We start from the raw sequence: 21,142 nt of genomic DNA on the forward strand, positions 1-21,142 counted from the left end.
GCCAAAGTAGAACTTAAAATTCCTGCCTCCCCATGCTCTGATGCAATTCATCCTAACAAATACCAATATCTACAATACTCCTTTCTTTGTATTATGGCTATCAATTTATTCACCAGATTCTTGAGCAAAATACTATATATAGTATTTGAAAGCCTGATGCACCATTTCAAACATACTTTTTGCAAAGCTTGTGCTTTAGTTTAATTTGCTAGTTGAGAGCAGGCACTATTGACAGTAGCATTCTTTTTCCACTTATATCTGGCAGACTAATACCTGACTGACATCAGCTCATGAGCTGTGGGTGGTGTCAGTTCTCCAGGTGCTACAAATCTAATGCACTTCTGCAAGTGCAGTTTTAGCCTCAATATCTTTATTTTCCTGATGCGAGTCAGCCTGCTATGATTCCTACGAAAGGTCTCTGGGCTAGGTGGAGTAGACTTGAATGTGTAATGCTGCATCATAGGAAATGTTAGTCCAACACTGCTGGCAAATGCTCCTGAGATCTCTCTTTATGAAGAGGGAGCAACACAGAAGCTTGGCTGCCCTTTTACAGCTTCAAAACCTGAGCTTCTGAGAAACGGTCTACATCCCCAAATAAACAAAAAAGTAGCTTAAGGGAAAGTATGATACTGGGGTTTCTTTTCTGATATCTTTTGCTTCTTCTTTGACTTCCTGTGAGAACTGTTAAGGCATGTCCATCACATTGACAATAGGCTGAAATAACAAAAAAAAGAGATTGAGAGAGAAAGAGAGGGAAAGAGAGAAAGGGGAGTACCCAGGCCAAAGAAAATGAATTGGTGAGAAGGTGCTATGAAAACAGCCCGCAGGTCAGACGAGTGTGATCAAAGGTTTACTGATGCTACGTGAAAAAAAAAAATCATTAAGAAAGGCCAGAACAAGACAGTCAATTTCAACCAGAACCACAAATAAAACACATTCAAAGCAGTGCCATGAGGGTAGCCCCTCTGATACAGCCAGAAAAATAAAGAAAAAGCTGATGACAGTAAGAACAACAACAGAAAATAGGACAGTGATGTGAAGGAAAAAGGCACTCTTACCCAGTTCAGTTATCATTAGAATGTGGGTTCCACTGTTTTTTTCCTGACTGATTGAAACCAAAGGCAGAAGTTTGCCAGGCTTAGCTAATAAGTAAAGTATTTAGGGGGAAAAGAAAGTACAGAAAGAGAATAAAGTAAGGGAAAAAGACAGGTAAGGCTCTGAAAAATAGAACTGAAAGAAAAGGACAAAGGACTACAAATCAAGTTTGTATTCGCCGTGAAAAAAACAGAACAGCTTCTGCACTTCACATCACACCACTTGACAACATAAATACCCACAGCTAGAGTGGAAATCAGAGCCCGGTTACCTACCATCATCGTATTCTCAAGGGTAACAAGTCTCATACTATTATACAGAGCTTGGTTACACATGATTAAACAGTTCTGGACCATGAAGAAATAAACAAATGGCCTCTTACTATTGATTAAATTCACAGGAAATGTCTGCTCATACTTACTGTGGTTTCTTTTTTTTTTTTTTTTTCTTTTTTAACCTTCTTCCACAGAACCCTGCTTACTGGTTAGAGTATGTAAAAAAGTATCTTGTCTGATATAGCGTTTATTTAAGAAAATGGAGAAAACCCAAAGGAAAGAGATAAATATATTTTAGTTATTCATATAAAGTGAAACAAAATGTTACTAATTTTTCATTAGTGAGAATAATTTGAAACAATTAATGGAAAAAAAACCATAGCAGTATAAGATACGGAATATGCAATTTTCCTGAGAGTGTACAACAAGAGAAGCAGGAAAAAGATATGGGAACGTACATGAATGGATATATGTTAGCTTTTCTTACCTAGCTCTGTTATAATAGGGATGTTGGCTCCTGTTGTAATGGAGGGTTGACGTAACAGGCCATGGACTGGACTGTTGTCTGGAGATGACCTATCCATCCCTGGAGGTGTAAAGCCTAAAATAAAAAAAATCACAGAGAAAGTTTACAAAAGATAAACTATATATGTAAATATATATATATATATATATAAAAGATGGCATTGAGTTTTTTTAGGCTGATACAATTACAATGACAGAAAGAAAAAAAAATCAGCCAACAGCAAGGAATTACCTGTCTCCAATTTTTTTCATAAAAACAAACTAAAAATCTGCCAATTTTTAAAAAACTCTTCACTTTATTTTATAAGCACCATCCTTCAAAAACATGCATGACATGTACAATTTGAGTTAGCTAGTAATCATTGGAGAAGCTGGAATTTCTTTTGTTATTGCAAGGCTGCAAGTATTTGCATCAACACATGCTAAAACCTTCAAAGGAAAGTATAAGGCTTACTAATATACAAATAAAAATCCAAAGATTTCTGGTTTTGAGAGGTTTATCTTTTTTCCTTGTTAGTATTTCAAATAATCCTGAAATAAATACCTTTCCTTAAACTTCACTTTACATTTTAAAGAGTGTTGTTCGTAGATAGTAATAAAGGAGTATAAACTAATTGTTTTCATTAGGAGATTTTAAGCTTGATCAGCTCATAGGACTTAGAATTTATTAACATTTAAAAAAATATTTTCCAAGCACAGCACAGCCCATTAAAAGCTTTTTTCTTTTCAGGCATACCTTGCATAATCTGTATTTTCATGAAGTTTACAATTATGGAAATACTAGGAGGGAAGGACCCATTCTAACAGAAACAAAGATGTATAGAAGGAAAAAGGCACAGATTCTCAAATGGTATGTGAGATGGACGCTTGAAAAGAAACTAGAAATAGATTTATACCTTTGGGGATGTATAGGAAGCAAAGGTGGGAGAGGAAATATATTGGCAGGAGCTCAAAGCAAAAAAGACCTAGAGAGCAGCAAGGTTCACCTCTAACAAAGCTTGTGTGTTCAGCTCGATTCTCTACACAGCTTGAAATGGAGCTCTTGACACTGAGCACTTTTTAATCTTTTATTTTTTTGGAAATAAAAATACACAGACAAGGCCTTTTGGAGTTTGATTGTAAGTACTGAAAAAGTTACACAAAAGCTTATGCAACAGCTGGTCTGGAAATTCATAGTTGAGATTAATGTGCCCCATCTCCTTTTTCCATTAAATTTGTAGGCAGCATGGAAATGTTTCTTTAAGACTATCATTGTAGAAGTGACGGTGAAGCCAGAGTCTGATTTTAGGGTTTCATCTAGACACATGCCAAGGCACTAATTTTAAGCAAATATTTGTTTGCTAGGATTAGGAATGAGCCAAGCTTACTTTAAATCATAAATTGCTGAGGAAACATTGATTTTTTTTTGCCACATTATCCCCATGTTCTTTACTTTGCACCTGACAACCAAGGACAGATTTTCGACCCTGTGTCATAACTCATCTGAAAGACTTCTGAATTCTCTATCTGCCACTTCTAAATCAATCAGAGCCAGATTCATCCCTGATGTAACTTCATTATGTTCTCGTCGTGTAGAAACTGTTTCACTGAGTTAAAATCATTGATGCATTCATCTGCTACCAAATTCAGAACAAGATAATATGATACTATCTACTTTACCTATCTTCAATTTGGGGAATAATTAACATACAGAAAATCTCTAAACAAATCTGTAGTTTTTAAAATGTAACTCTGGTTCTTACCTGCTTTGTGGGGGATTTTTGTGTGTTTTTTTCTTTTTTCCTCCAACAATAGCTAACATCTCTATTAAACCATCCTTAAATAAGGCAAACTATAAGGACCACTAGATTTAGCCTTCTTTTTTTAATGGGATTTGAATCTGTATTTGATAGACAGCTCATTTCTCCCTAAATTTGGCTGTATGAAATATAGAATGGATACCTAATAGCCACTGTGTAAAAGGCACGGTGACCATACTGAGAAATTCTCCTACTCTTGAAGAGAGACTTACTCAATCCTCTAGAAGATCCCAGTATGAATTGCCTCCTGATTATCACAAGAAAGCTAGGTATAACATGAGGATTGTAAGGACAGCAAAAATAAAAAGGGAGGGGAAAAGGTTTGTGAAGGAATTCCTTAGGAGAAAAAAAAAAAAAGTGGATGCGGTTCCTTCAGTAGACTTGCAGGACAAAAGCTTTGCCACAGGCAAATCTAAGACAGTAAAGCAATTCCATCTTATATTACCAGTGCACAGAAAATCTTTAGAGTGCAGATTTCTTACACGCAACTGGAAATGCTGGCATTGTTAATAGTTGGTCATTTAATATTACTCACTGTATGGAAACTAATTCAGTAACACCGTCAGTGAGTTGCATTCCCAAATGATTTCTATTTGCAAATGTGTCCAGCTTGAGCGATAGCCATTTTGGCTCTTTGACTGCTGCCTTCTGACTGGCAGAGACTGGGATTCCTCTGACTCAAAAAGGGACTCTAATGGAGTTCCTTCAGCTGCCACCTCACAAGTTAGATGTAACCCTGGCACAGCTGGCAAATCAAAGTGGGACTCTGGGCCATATTTCAAACGGAGGGACTGTTATCTGTGGAGAGGTAGAAATTAACGTGAGACTTCCTGCTGCAGCAGGCTCCAGTGTTTAAATTTTGTATTTGGTGATGCTACAGGAACGGCAAGACGAGGCTTTGTCACGCTACATTATAAAAGCTCAAGTAGCTACAGACTACTTGAGCAGTTTCAGTGGCAGGCCTGTGTGGGTCCTCTGAAGAATTACGATACAAAATGGCAACAGCAGGACTTTCCGCACTCGCTTCAGAGTAGAAAAATGCTAATCTCATTCCCATGGACCTTGGTGGGAACATCCCTGTAGACCCCGCTTCTCTCTTTTTCCTAGAGGCTTTTCCCATCTCAGGATGCACTCCCTAAAAACATTTTTCAGTGAATTAGGCTATTCAGATGACAGAACACATTGGTATTTCCCTACCAGCTGAAAGCAAACTGAAGAAAGTTCATGTAACTGCTTTTGAATGCGCAAGTTCTTCTTGCCCTCCCCCTGCTGTGGTGCACACATGCACACAAATACACCCTCTCTCTGGAAGGCTATTTGCAGCCACCTCTCCCTAACCCTTCAAATATTTGTCTTCCTAGGATGGTGTTGGAAGATTGAAGTAAATGTGGCATTTCTGTTAGGCACAGACTGTCAGGAGCTCTGTAATTGCACACTGCACACACAGTGCATTCAGTCTGAAATGCAGGAAGCATGTTAAAGGGATTTTGTTTTCTCCTTGAATGAAAAATGGACTCATGCCTTAATATTTTTCATCCTATGATCTTGGAAGATGTGAGAAATATCTTCTAATTTGATTTCCCTTAATTCAGATGCCTTTACAAATCCACTTTTTAAAACTATCAACATCTGACATTATTTTCAGGAAAGGCAAAATTGGAGTACTTAGGGATTTTGTCTGCCTGTTTGGTGTCACAAGGCACCAGGCAACTTAAAGCCACGTTCCTCCTCCCAAACCATAACATAAATTTTATAGGCTCTCTATTTTTTTCCTCCAGAAGAAAAAAGTGCAGGAGAACTAACCTGCTTTATCAGAACTTTCATTTAAAGGCATGAAAAACTACAAGTGACAGCTGCGCGGATTCAGTGAATGTGACATTTTTGAATTTCTTCAACTTGACAAGTAAACACCTTAAATCGGTAATGCTATATGCATAATACATGGCCTGTATTTTGACATCCATCATCAAATGCTGACTTGAGAAAATACAGGTTTGTACGTCAAGGAATAGCACCCATAAAGCAGGGAGAAATTCAGGTCACAGGGTATTAGGAAAACTCTATTTCATTACAGAAGCTGAAACAAGCTAAGGCATCAGATTTAAGATCCATTTTCAGCTGTGAAAAGATTCAATTCCTCTGCACAGAGCATTCATTTAGAAATGACATGCTTTCCTCACAAGCCTCCTTTCATTTTCCGTTTCATATTCCATTTTCTCCTTCAGTCCCCAAACCTTGTTCCATTAACTCGCATAAAAATGGTAAAACAGGCCTGATAGTTGTTGTGATCTTCTTATAACTGTAGTATCTCCTTTGCTCAACAAACAACTGAAGGAGTTGGGGCTTAACATGCTTAACATGTTCAACCTCTGAAGTAAAATTCATATGGCCTCTGCACGCCTGAGCACACTACCTGTGTAAGGGAATATAAGGAGAATTGTATGCTTCTGAATAAGGAAATTCTTGTTTCCAACACTTCGGAGGTAAGATACAGCACAATCCTTGCAGCCACTACATCTGATACTAAACTGGTTATAGTAACAACCGCTGCTCAAAGTGAAGATATGACGTTGACTTCAACAGGAGCTGGCAAGCCCATGTCTCTCCCCAAAATAAGATGCTGCCAAACAACAGATCAGGTAAATCTTGCCCCTGAGAGGAGTACAGGCTCTAGGCTCCTGCTATGCTTATGCTTAGTGAGAGCTGGCAGAGGGACATCACAGCTTCTCTCCAGGCACCAGGCACCTCGGGAGCTCCTGTGCCCCCAATGCAGTTACCCACTATGAAAGAGTCTGAGCCACCTGCAGCCTCTGAAGAATGCATTTACTTCCACATTGAGATTCTGCACAAAAAAATACTTCCCAGCTTCACCAAAGCAGATGAATCCATCAATTGCTCTAGAGGCGAGATCCCACCTCTTTAAGATGCTCTCTGTGCTGTGGAGCCACAGCCTCAGAGAAAGTCTGCCCAGCCACACATGCTCTTCCTTCTAAGAGGTACCAGGGATGCAGGTGCTGCCCTGCTCAAGCCCAGTCTGGCCTGCTGGCTACAAGCCCTTCTCACCTCTCACAAAACACTGCCTATGAACTGATGAGCAGCACTGTGCTTCCAGAGATGTGCCTCCTGAGGCAGGCTCATCCCCAGTACTCATGGGAACTCAGGGAGAGTAGCTCCTGCTCAGCAGTGACACATAGGCAGTCTAGAAACCACAGTGCCACTATGCTGAAGTCCAAAATTAAGAAAAGCAGGAGTGGCGTAGCAGTGAATTCTGCCCGCTGAAAGCCCTGGCAACAATTTTAGTTTGTCCTGCTTTTTACCATATAGATAAACAAATCATATGATTCAGCACTGAACTGCTGCCAGCTGTAGGACAGAATGAAGCACCTATTTTCCTAGCACACCATATTGAGCTCTTCTCTCCTTCCTCCTCCTTTCCCCCTTCCCCTTCCTCCTCCCCTTCCCTCTCGTCTCTTCTAGCTTCTCCTCCTTTCCTTTTCCTTCCCTTTCCCCTTTCTATCTTTTCCCTTCCTTTCTTTTCCTTCTCCCTTTCCTTTTCCTTCCCTTTCCCCTTTCTATCTTTTCCCTTCCTTTCTTTTCCTTCTCCCTTTCCTTTTCCTTCCCTTTCCCTTTCCTATCTTTCCTCTTCCTTTCTTTTCCTTCTCCCTTTCCTTTTCCTTCCCTTATTACAAGGAAAGATGTATATTTTATTAAACTGGAACTCTACATATGCAGAATGTAGTTTTCCATACTTGAAATGTTCTGAAAATATTGTGTTCTTGTCATTAAAGTTCCAGGTAAATTGATTATACTCTTTAAACAATAATGCTATTCTATGGAAAGGTGCCATGGGATTCACTGGGTAAAGAATATATTAAAGTCCTCAAAAATGTAATTTAAAAATCATACAGACTATGTACTATCTGACTCATCTGAGAAGCATGAAACAACAGTCATATTTTGAATATGATACCATACAAGCGGTGAACTGCCAAAGACAGTCATCATGCAGGAATATCAGACAGATTTTCGTTAAGAAGAGCCAGAATAAAAGAAGTTATTCTCTTACAATAGGACCTCACAGCTACATCCCTTTGCTACTGCTTGCTGGCAATGTCCATTAATATTCCATTGAATTTGGTGGAATGATAGAATCTACCTGTTATTCTCCAAAGTATAGCCACTTGGGTATACCTGGAAAGTTCAGCAGCAGTCATGCAGCTAAAGAGCTGCTGACATTCACGGGAATCTGTTACAGTCATTCAATTTAGAAACAGTTCTAGCTTCAATGTCCCATTTGGTCTGAGACAGAGACTTGTGGTTTGGCCTCAGCACCTGGCAACTCTAAATTCTGGTTTCAGTTCTGACTTCTACTGTAATTTGTGCCTAAAGATCTAATAATCTTTTGGTGATTATCTCTAATGAACTATTGGAGAGAAGAGAAATGTAGGAGGCAGACTGATCATGTGAACTCCAGCTCTCTCAGAGAGTAGAGCACCTTTAGAGATGTTGAGATGTATCTCCTGTACGTAGGCCCCAAAACAGGCCAAGCTATATAGAGAGAGACTGAAGGGTGAAGAAGGATAAATATCTCAGTTGTAACAACTCCTTGAATGCTGCAGGAGCAGAAGTGGAGCAACACCTGGAGCACTGAATGCTGAGAAACAGTGTTACAGAGGAAAGACTCCCATCTTCCTCCTAAGCAAGTGCATCTTCTTTAATATCTGATAGTTTCCATACTGTTGAATTGAAGAATCCATACAGTGAAAAATTCAAATGAAAACTCCTATGAAAAAATGGTACTGTGGGAGCAATGCTCCCTGCTCCCCAAAGCATGAGAACTGTTCCTGAGTGTGTTAGTGACCTCACATGCTGAAAAGGTAAAGGACTTATAGGTCTGCTACTTGTCACACTGCCCTAGTGAGGCAGAATTCAGCTGTAAATCAAAGATCAAGACCAGGACTTGAATTTCATCATCTCTAAATCAAGGAATGAATGACACTAGGTTGTTTCTATTTTCAGTTGCAAATAGCATGTTATAATTTGTATTGTATTTTAATCACAGTAGAGAATCACGTTTAACCTAAGGTTTTTTGTTCACAATTTACTTATACGAGTCTTTTCCCAGTCTGAGCCTAAGTTTGAATTTCATTTTCAAACACACGCACACACAAAATCAAGATGAAAGTCCACATAAGACGACCTGATTTTTACACAAAAAGTGTGTAATGACCCAGCTCCTATCTCATACGGTAATTACCTAAACCATAGCTCAGGACAGATTCACCACAAACTTACACAACCCCAAACTTCCAAAACAAATTGATTTTCCTTACCAGTGCTTTGTAGAGCACAGACTTGACACTCTCTCCTTGCTGTTTTCCTCACTCAAAGTGAGGGCTAGCTAGCCCTTCTCTCATGTCTGCTAGGATTAAAACTTTATTTCTGTAAACAGCAAATAGTCCTGGCAAGTACTGCCCTGAAAAGAATTTCCTACTCCCAGTGGAATCAAGAACAATTTTACTGAATTTCTGTTTATATGTAGCAAAAGGAAAACAAAGTGAAGTATATTTTTTGAGTCTTCATCCTTACTTTTTCAATGTCACAGCAACTGTAGAAAGCTCTAAGCAAATTTTTGTCTAGGTACTGATTTCTCTGACCTGACATACCTTTTCTGTATTTCATCAGCCAATAAAGCCAAGCACTAGAACTCCTATTATGCAATACAGACATCTTGTTTTATATGCATCTGTCTTGGGAACACAAAATGTACTGCAAGAGTTCTCTCTAAATAGTGTATTCTTATTTAGCCTGTAGTGCATAAGAAAAACTTCTGAAAGTGTAAAACTTAGTGAAATGATTTTATAGTTTTATAGTAGCTATAGTTTGTAGTTAAACTACGAAGCAATGCTGCTCATCCACAGTGCAACAAGAATAAGGGAAAGGCTGTCACGAGTTTAATATCAACTACTGATAGCAGCATTCTGCAGTTGTCCCCAAGCAACTGTTTATTAAGTCATCCCCAAATATGGAGAGATGACTGAGTAAATCTCTAACTAAAACCACCTAGTATTACAGTAAAATGCAAAGAACTTACAGAATGCAGTATTTTCCAAACTACTTCATACTTCCCCTATTGCTTGAGATGTGTTCACGTTAATTTTATGCTAATTACAGCCAACTGGTCTGTGAATATTTTAATTCTCTTCAATGGATTTGTTCATTTTTTGTTTCACTTTTTAAATGTGATTTCATCTTTTTTCCCCCATCTGCTCCTTTTCCCCTTTCCCTCTCTTATTATCATGGACCTCCTTCTCCAAAGCCTGGTATTCCTTAAAAAACATTTAATCCAGCAATTATCTCTAGCTTTTCTTCTAGTGGATATTTATTTCTTGGTGGCACGTGGCTGTTCATTCTTTTTCGTGGATCACACCTCTATGCATAGAACCTGTTCGTAACACTTCTCTCCAGGTACTAGAGAAAAGTGGATTGGCTTCTTTTTCACACACTCGTTTTTCTTTTTTGGTCAGAAAGAAACACTAAGGCTATCCAAACATTTGGAAGAGAAGTAGTAACATGTGTTTCTTCAACATTTTATGCATCAGCAACTATCCAAAATGCCACTTATTATGGAGTACACTTAAATTCATAATACCATGAGAAATTTTAACTCTTGCCTTTTTATGCACTTTAATTTTAATCTTAATGTTGAAAGTGCACATTTTCTGAATTGTTCCTACTCAAGAAGTTAACATAAAATGAGGCCAAGTCTTCCCTCAGGTAAAAACAAATAAATACACTGAGTAAAACTTATCAAAAAAATTAAGCTATATTGTCTAGTACACAGAGACAGGTATTCAATAAGTACTGATAAAATGGAAATCTCAGAGCCAAAAATGATGTATAAGCATGTTAGCTGAGATTCTATAGTATGTCACTATATCCTACATTGTAGCAAATAAAGTAAATTTTTCCTTAGTGAAAAAGAAAGAGCAAAGCTAGATGTCATAAGAAGCAATCAATAAAAATATTTTGGTATTATTTTGATAAATAAAAGTAACAATGTTGCTCAACACATGATTGGCAACTACTGAAACATAAATCATACAAATTTCCCAATGCTGCTTATGGGAAAATTATGTAGATTAGAATTTGATTAGGTTTATATCATGAGACTCAATTTGGACTTTTAATCTATTAAGCTCCAATAAATGAGGCATCTGAATAGCTCCCCTGAGCAGCAACAGTAATAACCACAGCAGTCATTTTTTGCAATATGTATTCCAACAATTTCTTTAGCAGATGAAATTAAGAAAATTCCACATCTTTATATACAATTACTTTGTAACTTTTAGAAAAATTTCAGGTGTATGCAATAAGGAAATGGATCCATATAAAATGCTTAAACAGACATTTTGTGATCATCAACATCTCTCACTCTGTTCTAGCAATATTGTTTTTCCATCAACTTGGACTTACTTATGGTTGACTTCATGGTCTGTGTGGGCTAAATAGTGCCAATAGACTTGTAAATTACTCAAGCTGGAACTGAGCTGGAAACCTATAGTAAAATGTCATTAAGTTCTCTATAGGCTGGGTCAACACTAAAATCCCACATTCAAGGCTGTCTCGGGGATCAAAGATTCGACTGTGGCGGTTAGGGCCTCATTTTATCAAAGAAATCTGAACTGGACTCCCAGGGCTGAGCTTGGAGACAGGCTGGATTCAGATCAAGACCACCTCTAATTTATACGGCAGGTATGCTCCATAGGCCTAATGCACATTTCCTGCAGTCTAATCTGTCTACAAGTATCCAGAATCTCTTCTCCAGCATTACTCCATACTGTAAAAAAGCCCTTCTTGGCAGAGGCTGCCAACTAGAGAGCATACTGTGCTCCCGTGCCAGTTCTGTTAGAGTTCACCAAATCCTGTCACAACCTTCTAACTGACGAAATATCATGAAAGCTCATAGTCAAGTGACAGTATCCAGGTCATTCTCAAAGATCAAATTTATAGTTCAAAGGCTACAAGGACTGATTAAATGCTCAGAGTAAAGGAATATGAATTTTAACTTTTCGTGTGAATACATTTATAGAGAGAGGTGTAATGAAGTACTTCCATTTGTCATGTATACTTTCAGCACACCAGTACAAAGATTCTCCATGAACCAAAAATTTGTGACCAGAACTCCAAACCGAATGCTCTGAATGCATGCTCTGTGCACTCAAATATTCCCTTATGTAACACACAAAGTGGTAATGTCTCTGTTGAAGACTCCTTAGTAGATATTTTATATACATATATAAATGAATACCAAGTCTTCCTGAACTATGCAAGCCTGCATAACATCAAGTTAACCAACTTTTCTGTAGAAACCATGATAAATCACTTGCCCCAGATGCAGTTACTTCTGTGGGGAATGAGAATTCCCCAAAGAGTATTTGTTTGCTTCTTTAAACAAAAGCTTCCTGGTTAGAAAATGTAGCTTACTAATTACCTGCTGCAGTTTATTCTGACTATTACAAATACATTACGGTGTCCAACTTGAAATGGGGATAAGGAAATACCACCTTAGCTATTGGGATATATTTTCAAACACTTGGTACTCCAACGTGCTCTTCAGAAGTGTCTTTGCAACAGACCTTTATTAAAAAGAATCTCTGTTAGGGACAATAAAGCAAGTAAGAAAGTATTATACTATTACATAGAAGTATTAAATAAAGTAAGTAGGAAAGTACACTCCACAAAGTATTTCCACTAAAATAAATGTCAAGCCACTGACATGGAAGTTCACAAGAACAGCTAAGATTCCAACCCAGTCTTATAATCTGTTCAGCCCAGAATCTTATCCCTGCATTATGTCACACACACATTATGCCATACTCTATCCCAGGTTAAATATAGGTCTAATAAATACTAAATGGATTAATGTGTTGCAATTACTTCAGATTCTGACTGGACATTTGCAAACCATAAAGGTTTCCTTTTTTTCTTTCTTCTTTTTTCACATACCAAAAAAAAAAAAAAAAAAAAAAAATCCAAATAGAAATTGCTCAATTATGGAAGCAAGAATAATCTGAAATAGCTGTGTTAGAATAGAAGTATCAGTAACAATATATTAGCTACTAAAATCTGATAGACATCACTGCCTGAAAAAAAGCACTTCCACTGTTGGTGGTACTCAATACGTAAAGTGTCGGAAGCTCCACTTCAGAGCTCCAATACAGGCTTCAAAACCAAGAAGTCGGAAAGCAACCTCTGCCTCTATTTGCCATTCTGGGGGGAGAAATAACAAATAATTTGCTCAAATATAACACAAGAAAAAGAAAAGTATACGCAAAAACCAGTAAGGTACTGTCTGCTTTTAAGGAAAAAAAAGGACTTTCTATTGCTAAGTTTGCACTATTTTGGCTCATTTTCCCCCCTCTTCATCAAACATTAATCTTAGAAATCCAAGTAGCTCATTATCATGATAAAATGGCTCAAATTATTTTATCAGAGTGTGCATTAACATCCTTATGGGTTTTGCTTGTCTCACACAGTTCAAATGTCTTTTTATATTTAGAAAAGAACCAGCAGAAGTGTTTCCACAACAGCTCTGCATTTATTTTATTTATATGGGATCCAATAATCATTTCACTAGAGATCCAGCTGGTAAAGACAATGATAACAATAAAAGGTAATGCTGTATTCTTTAAGTAGTGGAAAATAAAGTGGTAGCAATAAAATATACGCCACGGAAACTAGTACTCAATACAATCATGCTGAAAACACCTTCCAGCAAGCAGTTTTTGAGTTTTTGGCATTACATTGATTATTCTTTACTGTCATTGACACATCTAAATACTTCTGTTTGGGTTTAAAAACAGCATAATCTCTATAAACATTTAAACAATTCTTATCAATTTACCTATCCATTATGATTTACTGGAGAGGTAAATGGATTGATGAGAATTGTTTGCTTCTTTGTTTGAATTTCAGTAGTATCAATGTCGGTGGAAATATTTGTCTTTTCGGCAAGGGGTTTCTAATACTTCTGAGACACCTCAGTGTATATTTGATAGGATTCTAAGAATAAATATTCAAATTGAAAAGTTGAACTCTGTAGAAAGCATGAGGTTTTTGAGGAAGTTTGGATCTGTTATTGGCAGAGCCAATCTGAAATGTAAACCTGCAGATAAATGTTAAGTTCTAGTGTAAGGCACATTATACTAAAATGTAAAGTATCCCTTTTTATTTAGCATCACAAAATATGTTGCCACAAAAGACAAAAAAATAGGTTAGATGAATAATGTGGAACAAAAAAATATTAAACAAAACTCAGAAACTACAGAATGTTGACAAATAATTTCACAGCGTATCTAAAGATAAATATATTCCAAATTTTCAGAAAATTCAGTCTACATCTATCTCACTCAAAATGGAAGATAGGTACAGACTAACATAGTTTACACTGCCACTCAAGAATTGAACTAAGATTTAATTGATGAATTAAAAAAAATGTAACTGAAAGAGTCCTCAAACGCTCAGAAACCCAGGATTTTCCCAGGGTAAGGTTTCTCAAGTAATAAACTGGAATCAGTCTGCAAGGGCAGTACTTCGAAATACCTTGCGCATCACAGGGTACTTTGCACAAGCACTTGCTGACTCCTTACAAACTTCCCATAGCTCATCAGAGGGCAGCTCCTGCTGTGAAACATAAGGGGAGTCTGGAGTCCCAGGGAGATTAGCATCAAAGAAGCACTACTCCTGAGAAGAAAAGCTCAGAAAGGCACTGCTGCCCTCTTCAATAAAAAATCCCACTATCTCATCTGCAAAACTCCAACTGACTCAGATTGACTTTTTCAGGTTTTGTTTGTTAACAAGAAAAGCTACAAAATACAAGTATGAAGAACACGGTAGGTATTGATTTGCAAGTGAAGGCACCACATCCAATTCTGCAGATGCTGAAAGGTTAGGAAGGTTCTTGGTAATAAGAAATTACCAATAGTTTTTAGAGACTTCCTATCATGGAAAGGCTAGCATCCCTCAAGTTTAACCACGTCAAACTTCAAAATCAACGAGTCTGTCCTGATAAAAGAGTACCAACCACTTTTAAAGTTTTACTCTAAAGTTGTAAAAGTTTAAGAGTAGTTCTGCAACTCACTAGTAGGGGTTAGATTCCTCTTCTACACTGGATATCACAGACCAGGATTTAATCGGAAAGAACAAAGGACTAAAACCTAGATTTCTTCTGTAGCCTAATCAGACCGGTAGCTTGTGCTAGATATTGATTTTTTTTTATCTCTTTGGCCCTTCACACTAAAGACCAAGACTCATATCTCTGAATTCATGTATGTCCTATAAAAAAACCCTTTATGCATATAAATAACAATTTATTAAACAAACAATATGTACTGAAGCAAAGAAAGATTCCAAAATTATGCTCATGAGGCTGCCTGCTACGGTATATAACTTTCGAACTATCTCGTAATCATGTAATACATTATCTATATGTTCCATTTTCTTGAAGTTATCTTCATAATCAGGATGCTATCACAACTATCGTGGGCATTGGAACTATTTTTAATTTTAATTTAAAGAGCAATTAAAGAAAGACAATGGATACGCAAGATAATAAAGTAAGTGATTAGCAGCATGCAAATGACAAAGGCTTAATGATAATACCCTGTTCTATTCTCCAAAGGACCTGTCGAGAGAGAAACCCTTCCTACATGTGGTTGTTCAGCTAATGTGCCTCAGCCTACAATTACAACATTGCTGACACCATTAACCACTGAAACAACACCACTTCAGGAAATCCTTGCTGTCTCATTAAAATGCAAAGGGTCAGGTAATTTACCAGTATTGTGTGTCTACTTTCCGTTGTTGGTAATTAGCAAGCATTACCCAGCATGGACTCCTACTGGGAACTACAGAAACTCTGTGAAATATTAAAGAAAAATTCTTCACATTTGGCAAGTATTTGAAAGATTAAGAATTGACCTCAACACAGCTCTGGATTCAGGGGGTCATGAAATACAGCTCTTATGCATATTCAATGTCATAAGACTTTAAAAGTGGTTATTTTAGATACTACATTCCAAATTTTCAAAAATTTACTCTTGCATGATTGAATCTAGATATGTATCTCCTGCTGCAATTAAACAGTTCTTGCAAATACAGACTGAGAAGCAAAACACTTTCCAGTTTCTTAAACAGCACACATTTTTTTTTTTTTTTTTTTTAGTTAAAACACAGAGATTGGATTAATACATTCTAATGTCCATGCTCCCTTTCTTCCTGCTAATTGAAGTCCCATATCATCATTTTAAGCAACCTTGATGACACTCACTATTAGCTCACATCTTGTCAGGGAGCAGAATGGTCTCTTATTCTTTAAATGGATGTTTTGGAACATAAAGCACATTCCAATAAAAGTGAGCAGAAAATTATGAATTCATTAAACTACTTTGGTATCTTGTGCTATATATAACATTTATATTCCAACTACTGTAAAATATGCTTTAATATCTTTAGGCAACTATAAGGACTTAAATATTTATAAAATGGCTAAAGATAAAGTATAGCTCTCTTATTCCTACATGCAGATGATGTAAAGCATGCAATCAAAGACAATAACACTTTCAACTCATTTGTCATCTTAAAGGAGCCTTTCAACTTCAGATCCCTTGTGTGCAATCTACATAAGAGTTGTTGCCTACATAGGCAACTCTAGAGGAGTTTACTCCTTAAAAACTACCAGGAGTGCTATACTTCACATAAAACAGGGTTTTCTGAAAATGGAGACAAAACTATAAATTTGCAGGCAAAACAGCTCCAAGTGGGGCTTCAAAATACTGCTGTATTTATCTCTGGGACATCTGGGAACAGGAAGCATTTTGATTTAATATTTCATAACATAGAGGCAATTGCTTCCTTGCCTGGTGTATAATTAATGCTCATAAAAAGAGAGTTTTTTTTTTTTTCATTCCTCAGCATCAGAAACGCATAAAAAGTACACCTTCATAATAGGGGGCTTGCTTTCAAGATGTTGAACAACAAATAATAATAAAATAGAGTCACTGTGAATTTATAACAATCTTGGGATGGTTAAATATATTTATAGTTTAAGTGTGAAATCACATGCTTGATGTGCTGTATTATCAACCTCCTTTGTTCATTTTTATCTTTCTCTGTATGCAGTGAAAGGTTTCTTGAAAGCAGAGAAGGACGTAGCGATTTTGAAAGTTGGAAGGTATTTGTGCTAGGACTTTGCAGCATTTCACAAACATGGGGAAATTCTATCCATGAAACATACGTCTCCAGCTGTTCCACAGTTCATAAACAATAGAATTGAAAACCTTTCTTGGAAGTTTCTCTCTCTTCATAGGAAAACGTTTAGAGAGTCAGGAAACAGAGTATTTCAGCTGTGGCAGCTAGAGTCCACCCTAGAGTCTAGCTGCAAGGAAAATAAAAGAAATGGACAATGGTCCTGGGTGGAAATTTTTCTCTCAAGGGTTTCTCGCAAAGGCTGGAAGGTTAACAATGTCCTGTTTGACAAAAAGGAATGACTCCTAGCATAGAAGGTTTCTATAACACATGGAATTAAGTTAAATGAAATACTTCTCTTCCACTCATTCTCTGTAGGTTAGGTCCAAATCTTGTAAAGACTTGCACATAATCTAACTTTAGACAGATGGATAGTTTCATTGAAGTCAGAGAGTTTTATTAACTTGTATAATGTTAAGCACATAACTTCAGTTTTTGAACAAGTAAGGCATCAAATTGGAAACTTGACAGGCAAAGGCCGTATTCTTTTCTTGTGTGTATCAGGACTACAACAGCAGGCTCTTACTCCCCTTTAGAGCCCTGGTATGCTGCCACAGAATAAATAACAGCTATCACCTGATCCACCTGATTCAACAGGAGAAGAAATCATATGCACGTCGTAAACAGGCAATCCTGAGTTATTTACCATAGTGACCAAATCTTCAAAAATGGGATTATCTGTGAACAAATGCTGACGTGGCACATGTGCTGGGAATTTAGGAAACCATTATTTCATTCTTCAATTTTTAACTGCGTGGGTTACTTAGGATGGCCAGTCTTTATTTTGAAAAATAATAACCAAATAGAACCCCAATAAATATTCTAAAATTTGGTTGGTTAAACAGGAATTAATCATCTAACTAAGTAGAAAATCCAATTAAAGAGAGTATTATTTTTATCTGTCTAAATAAAAGAAAGTATATACCAATTAATGCTCGCAAAAATATAAGGTAACACACAGTGTAAAAATATCCTTAATCAGGTGTGATCCCTGCACTAAACCGTAAATCCTGACAAACTAATAATCCTTACATCAATGCACAATACTTCACATTTTTGCAAGTGTGATTGGTATGGATATTGTCTGGGAATAAATTTTTCAAAATATCTAAATGATTTAGGAAATTATTAGTCTTCTTTAAGTACAATAAGCATTCAGCTGCCTACATCCCTTTGATTTACAAAGAAACACAGGATTCTAAGTATTTAAATTATGGAAGTCTCATAACTCACTTTGACACTTCACAAATTATGCAAATTCTTTCAATGTTTGTCAGTAAAACTTATTTGTTTATTTTTAATATTATATCTATTTTTAATATACCAAAATTATTTATATGCTTTCCCAAGAATGTTAAGTAACTCCTTGAGCTCTGGAGTGATTTAGCTGGCTTAAACAGAGCTTGATTACATATATTGTAAAGTAAGGCTCTCTGTTTCTATATTTTCATGTAATGTAATAAATGAAACATTAAAAGCAGTGCTGGAGTGGCCACAGTATATTGAACTCCATTACAGAATAAAAAATAACTGCATTTACAATGGCAAAACCTTATGTGCTGAACTACTTTACATCAGAACTTTAACTTACGACTTTAAAATTGGAGAAGTAAGAGTCAACATTCACCAAAGAACTCCTCCTTCAGGAGTAATCATAACAGAAAGTTACTTGTTTTGGAATGTATAACAAACACCACAACACAGTTATCTAGAAAAGTGACACAAAACCTTTGCTAACCATACATTTTCAGACAGAATTTATCCCTTCTGTTTAACAATTTTATCTCATTTCCAATCCTGATAATACTACAGTTGTTATGTCTCTTTTGCTAATATTTCTGAGATAAAACAATCAAGCATAACTGATTGGTAGAATTGAAATTGAAAATGTTAGCTGCAAACACAAAGTAATATAAATCTGAAATCAGTGTTAACAGGAATTTTCTTTCACCAGATTGGGAGATTAGGTCCACCAAAAGGTGCATTAGTTTAAGAATTAACGTATCAAAAGATTGTGAAATAAACTTAACAAAACTCAGTGGCTGAAAAATACTAACATCCATTTTTGTCCTCTAAATCAAAGCTTAAGCCTGTTCCCACAAAAAAATCATGAAGAAGCCACAAGTGATTTCTAAGGGAATGCAGTCAAATGAAACTAAACTTGCACAAAGTTATTTGTGTAAGCTGGTGTAATGCATTCTACTAGAAAGTCTGCATGTAAAATTTTGAGTGTATTTACTTGATTTTATAGGATTTTCCCCAGAAGAATCCTGCTATGATGTATGAGAGACGTATTACCCAGGAGTTCCCCTCCTCTTTATTTTTTTCTCTTTATTCTTTCTTGTTGGAGGATCTATTACAAGAACTGTAAATGCAGGCCTTAAAAAGATCTCTCATGTGTTGAAATAGTGTTCCTAAGGAAAATTCTCATAAGTTGAAGTCATTCAGAAAGCAGCTGCAATCGTTACTATGCTGAAATACATCTACCCTGCTGTACTGTGATTTGTCTTGTAATGCCCAAGAAAAAGAAAAGTTATTCTACAACCTCCCCTTTCTGTACTTCAGACCTGCATGGAGCCATAAGACAACTTTTCTTTATTGTTTAGTAAGTGTTTTTAATGAAATGTACTGCTCTTATTATATAGGACACAAAATAAGATCTAAATCACTAACCAATAAAAGAAAATTATTGAGTCTGATATCTAAAGTTACTACCCAGAGGCTACTCTGGTTCAGTATTTATAAATCTCTAAACAGTTAAGTATAATTGTCTTCCTGCCTTTTGGGAAGAAAGCCAAATAGCAGTTTTAGTTACAACTGAAGAAAAATATTTTCTATTCATCTGGTGGGTAAAACAACAAGCAAAGTTCCCACAATGTAAGACTGAAAGAAAATACAGGGAACATGAAAAGCTATATGGGAGTAGTCATTAAAAGTTGCTTGAAGAAGAAGAGATGGAAGGGTCAACAGAATGAGGAAAAAGAGAATTACTGGAGCTCTCTCAACAAGAGCCATTCCCAGACTCAACCTTCCTGGGGGCTTTGGAGAAATGTTATGGTTTGGAAGCAAAAATACTTAACAGAGATTTAATATTCTTTGGCCTTCTCTCCAAAATACTTACTGATATACTAATCTCACTTTGTATTTGAGGGGACAGAATGAGAATAAGGAAGGATCAAGGGACAATAAAAACAGTTCTCCGGTCCCTGAAAGTGACTTTTCTTTTCTCCACCATAAAGCTTCCTCTTTACAAACCTTTCAAGGAAGACTATCAAACAGTCAGCAAACTTCAGGACAAACAGTAAGATAAAAACAGAACTTCCCTTGTCACAAATAAGGCATTTGAGTTTATGTGTTGCTTTGTGAAGTCATGGGCAAAACTTCTACTTAACAGCATTTCATATCTCAGAAGCTGAGGCATCTTAAGGAAATTGAGAGAGTCCTCCACAGCTTTAATGGGATATATTTTGGCCTTGCTGCTTTTGGAATCTAGGCATTTACACTGCAGGTTGCTCTTCAGATTTTGGTCCAGCTGAGAAGTTTGTTGTCATCTAGATAACTGCACAGACAGCCAGAGCATCTCCTAAAGGCAACAAACTGCACTGGTAATTTTAAAAACCTCATTCTCAGCACAATAGAGTGAGCCCTATTGTCTCAGGGCAATAGAGTCACCACTAACATCTATTGAGCCTACAGAGTTGCCCAGGCAATTTTGAAACCTTCAATGCAGACAGCTTTGAGAATGATAGCTTTTGTATGTGAGAGTTTTCAAAAACATAGGTCCAATTCAAAGGATTTTCTTGTCCTTTTTGAGCAGAAATTTGTATGCTAAATCTTACGGAAAAGGGGACTAGCTGTAAGTCATTCTAGAGCAGTTAGTCAGCTTTTCCTTCTAATACATACTGTTTGCATTCTCAGTTTTGTGTGGTCATGGGTTTGGTCATATATTGCTAGACAGCTGACGATGAACATAGACTTAATGACTTAGACACTTTTGTCTCATCTGCTGTGGGCACTTTTGGGTCCTTTGTAGCACTGATGCACAATATATTATGCTTTCTGTGGCTTGGAACTGTAAAGACGAGTGAGTTAGTCTCTAAGTGAGCACTCCAGTTGGTTAAGATGATCGCAGAACCAGTT

General features: G+C 36.8%; 1 protein-coding gene across 6 annotated transcripts in view; it reads right to left on the bottom strand.

Moving 5' to 3' along the window:
• The window catches only part of KCNMA1 (potassium calcium-activated channel subfamily M alpha 1), a 510,592-nt gene that overhangs the window by 18,505 nt on the left and 470,945 nt on the right, over window positions 1–21,142 (bottom strand). For all 6 annotated transcript variants that reach the window (XM_062580642.1, XM_062580641.1, XM_062580640.1 and 3 more), the window contains one exon: window positions 1,858–1,971. In XM_062580642.1, coding sequence (XP_062436626.1) covers window positions 1,858–1,971 — 114 coding nt within the window. The remainder of the gene's footprint in view (window positions 1–1,857; window positions 1,972–21,142) is intronic.

Source organism: Rhea pennata, chromosome 7 (assembly GCF_028389875.1).
Source record: "Rhea pennata isolate bPtePen1 chromosome 7, bPtePen1.pri, whole genome shotgun sequence".
NCBI lineage: Eukaryota > Metazoa > Chordata > Aves > Rheiformes > Rheidae > Rhea > Rhea pennata.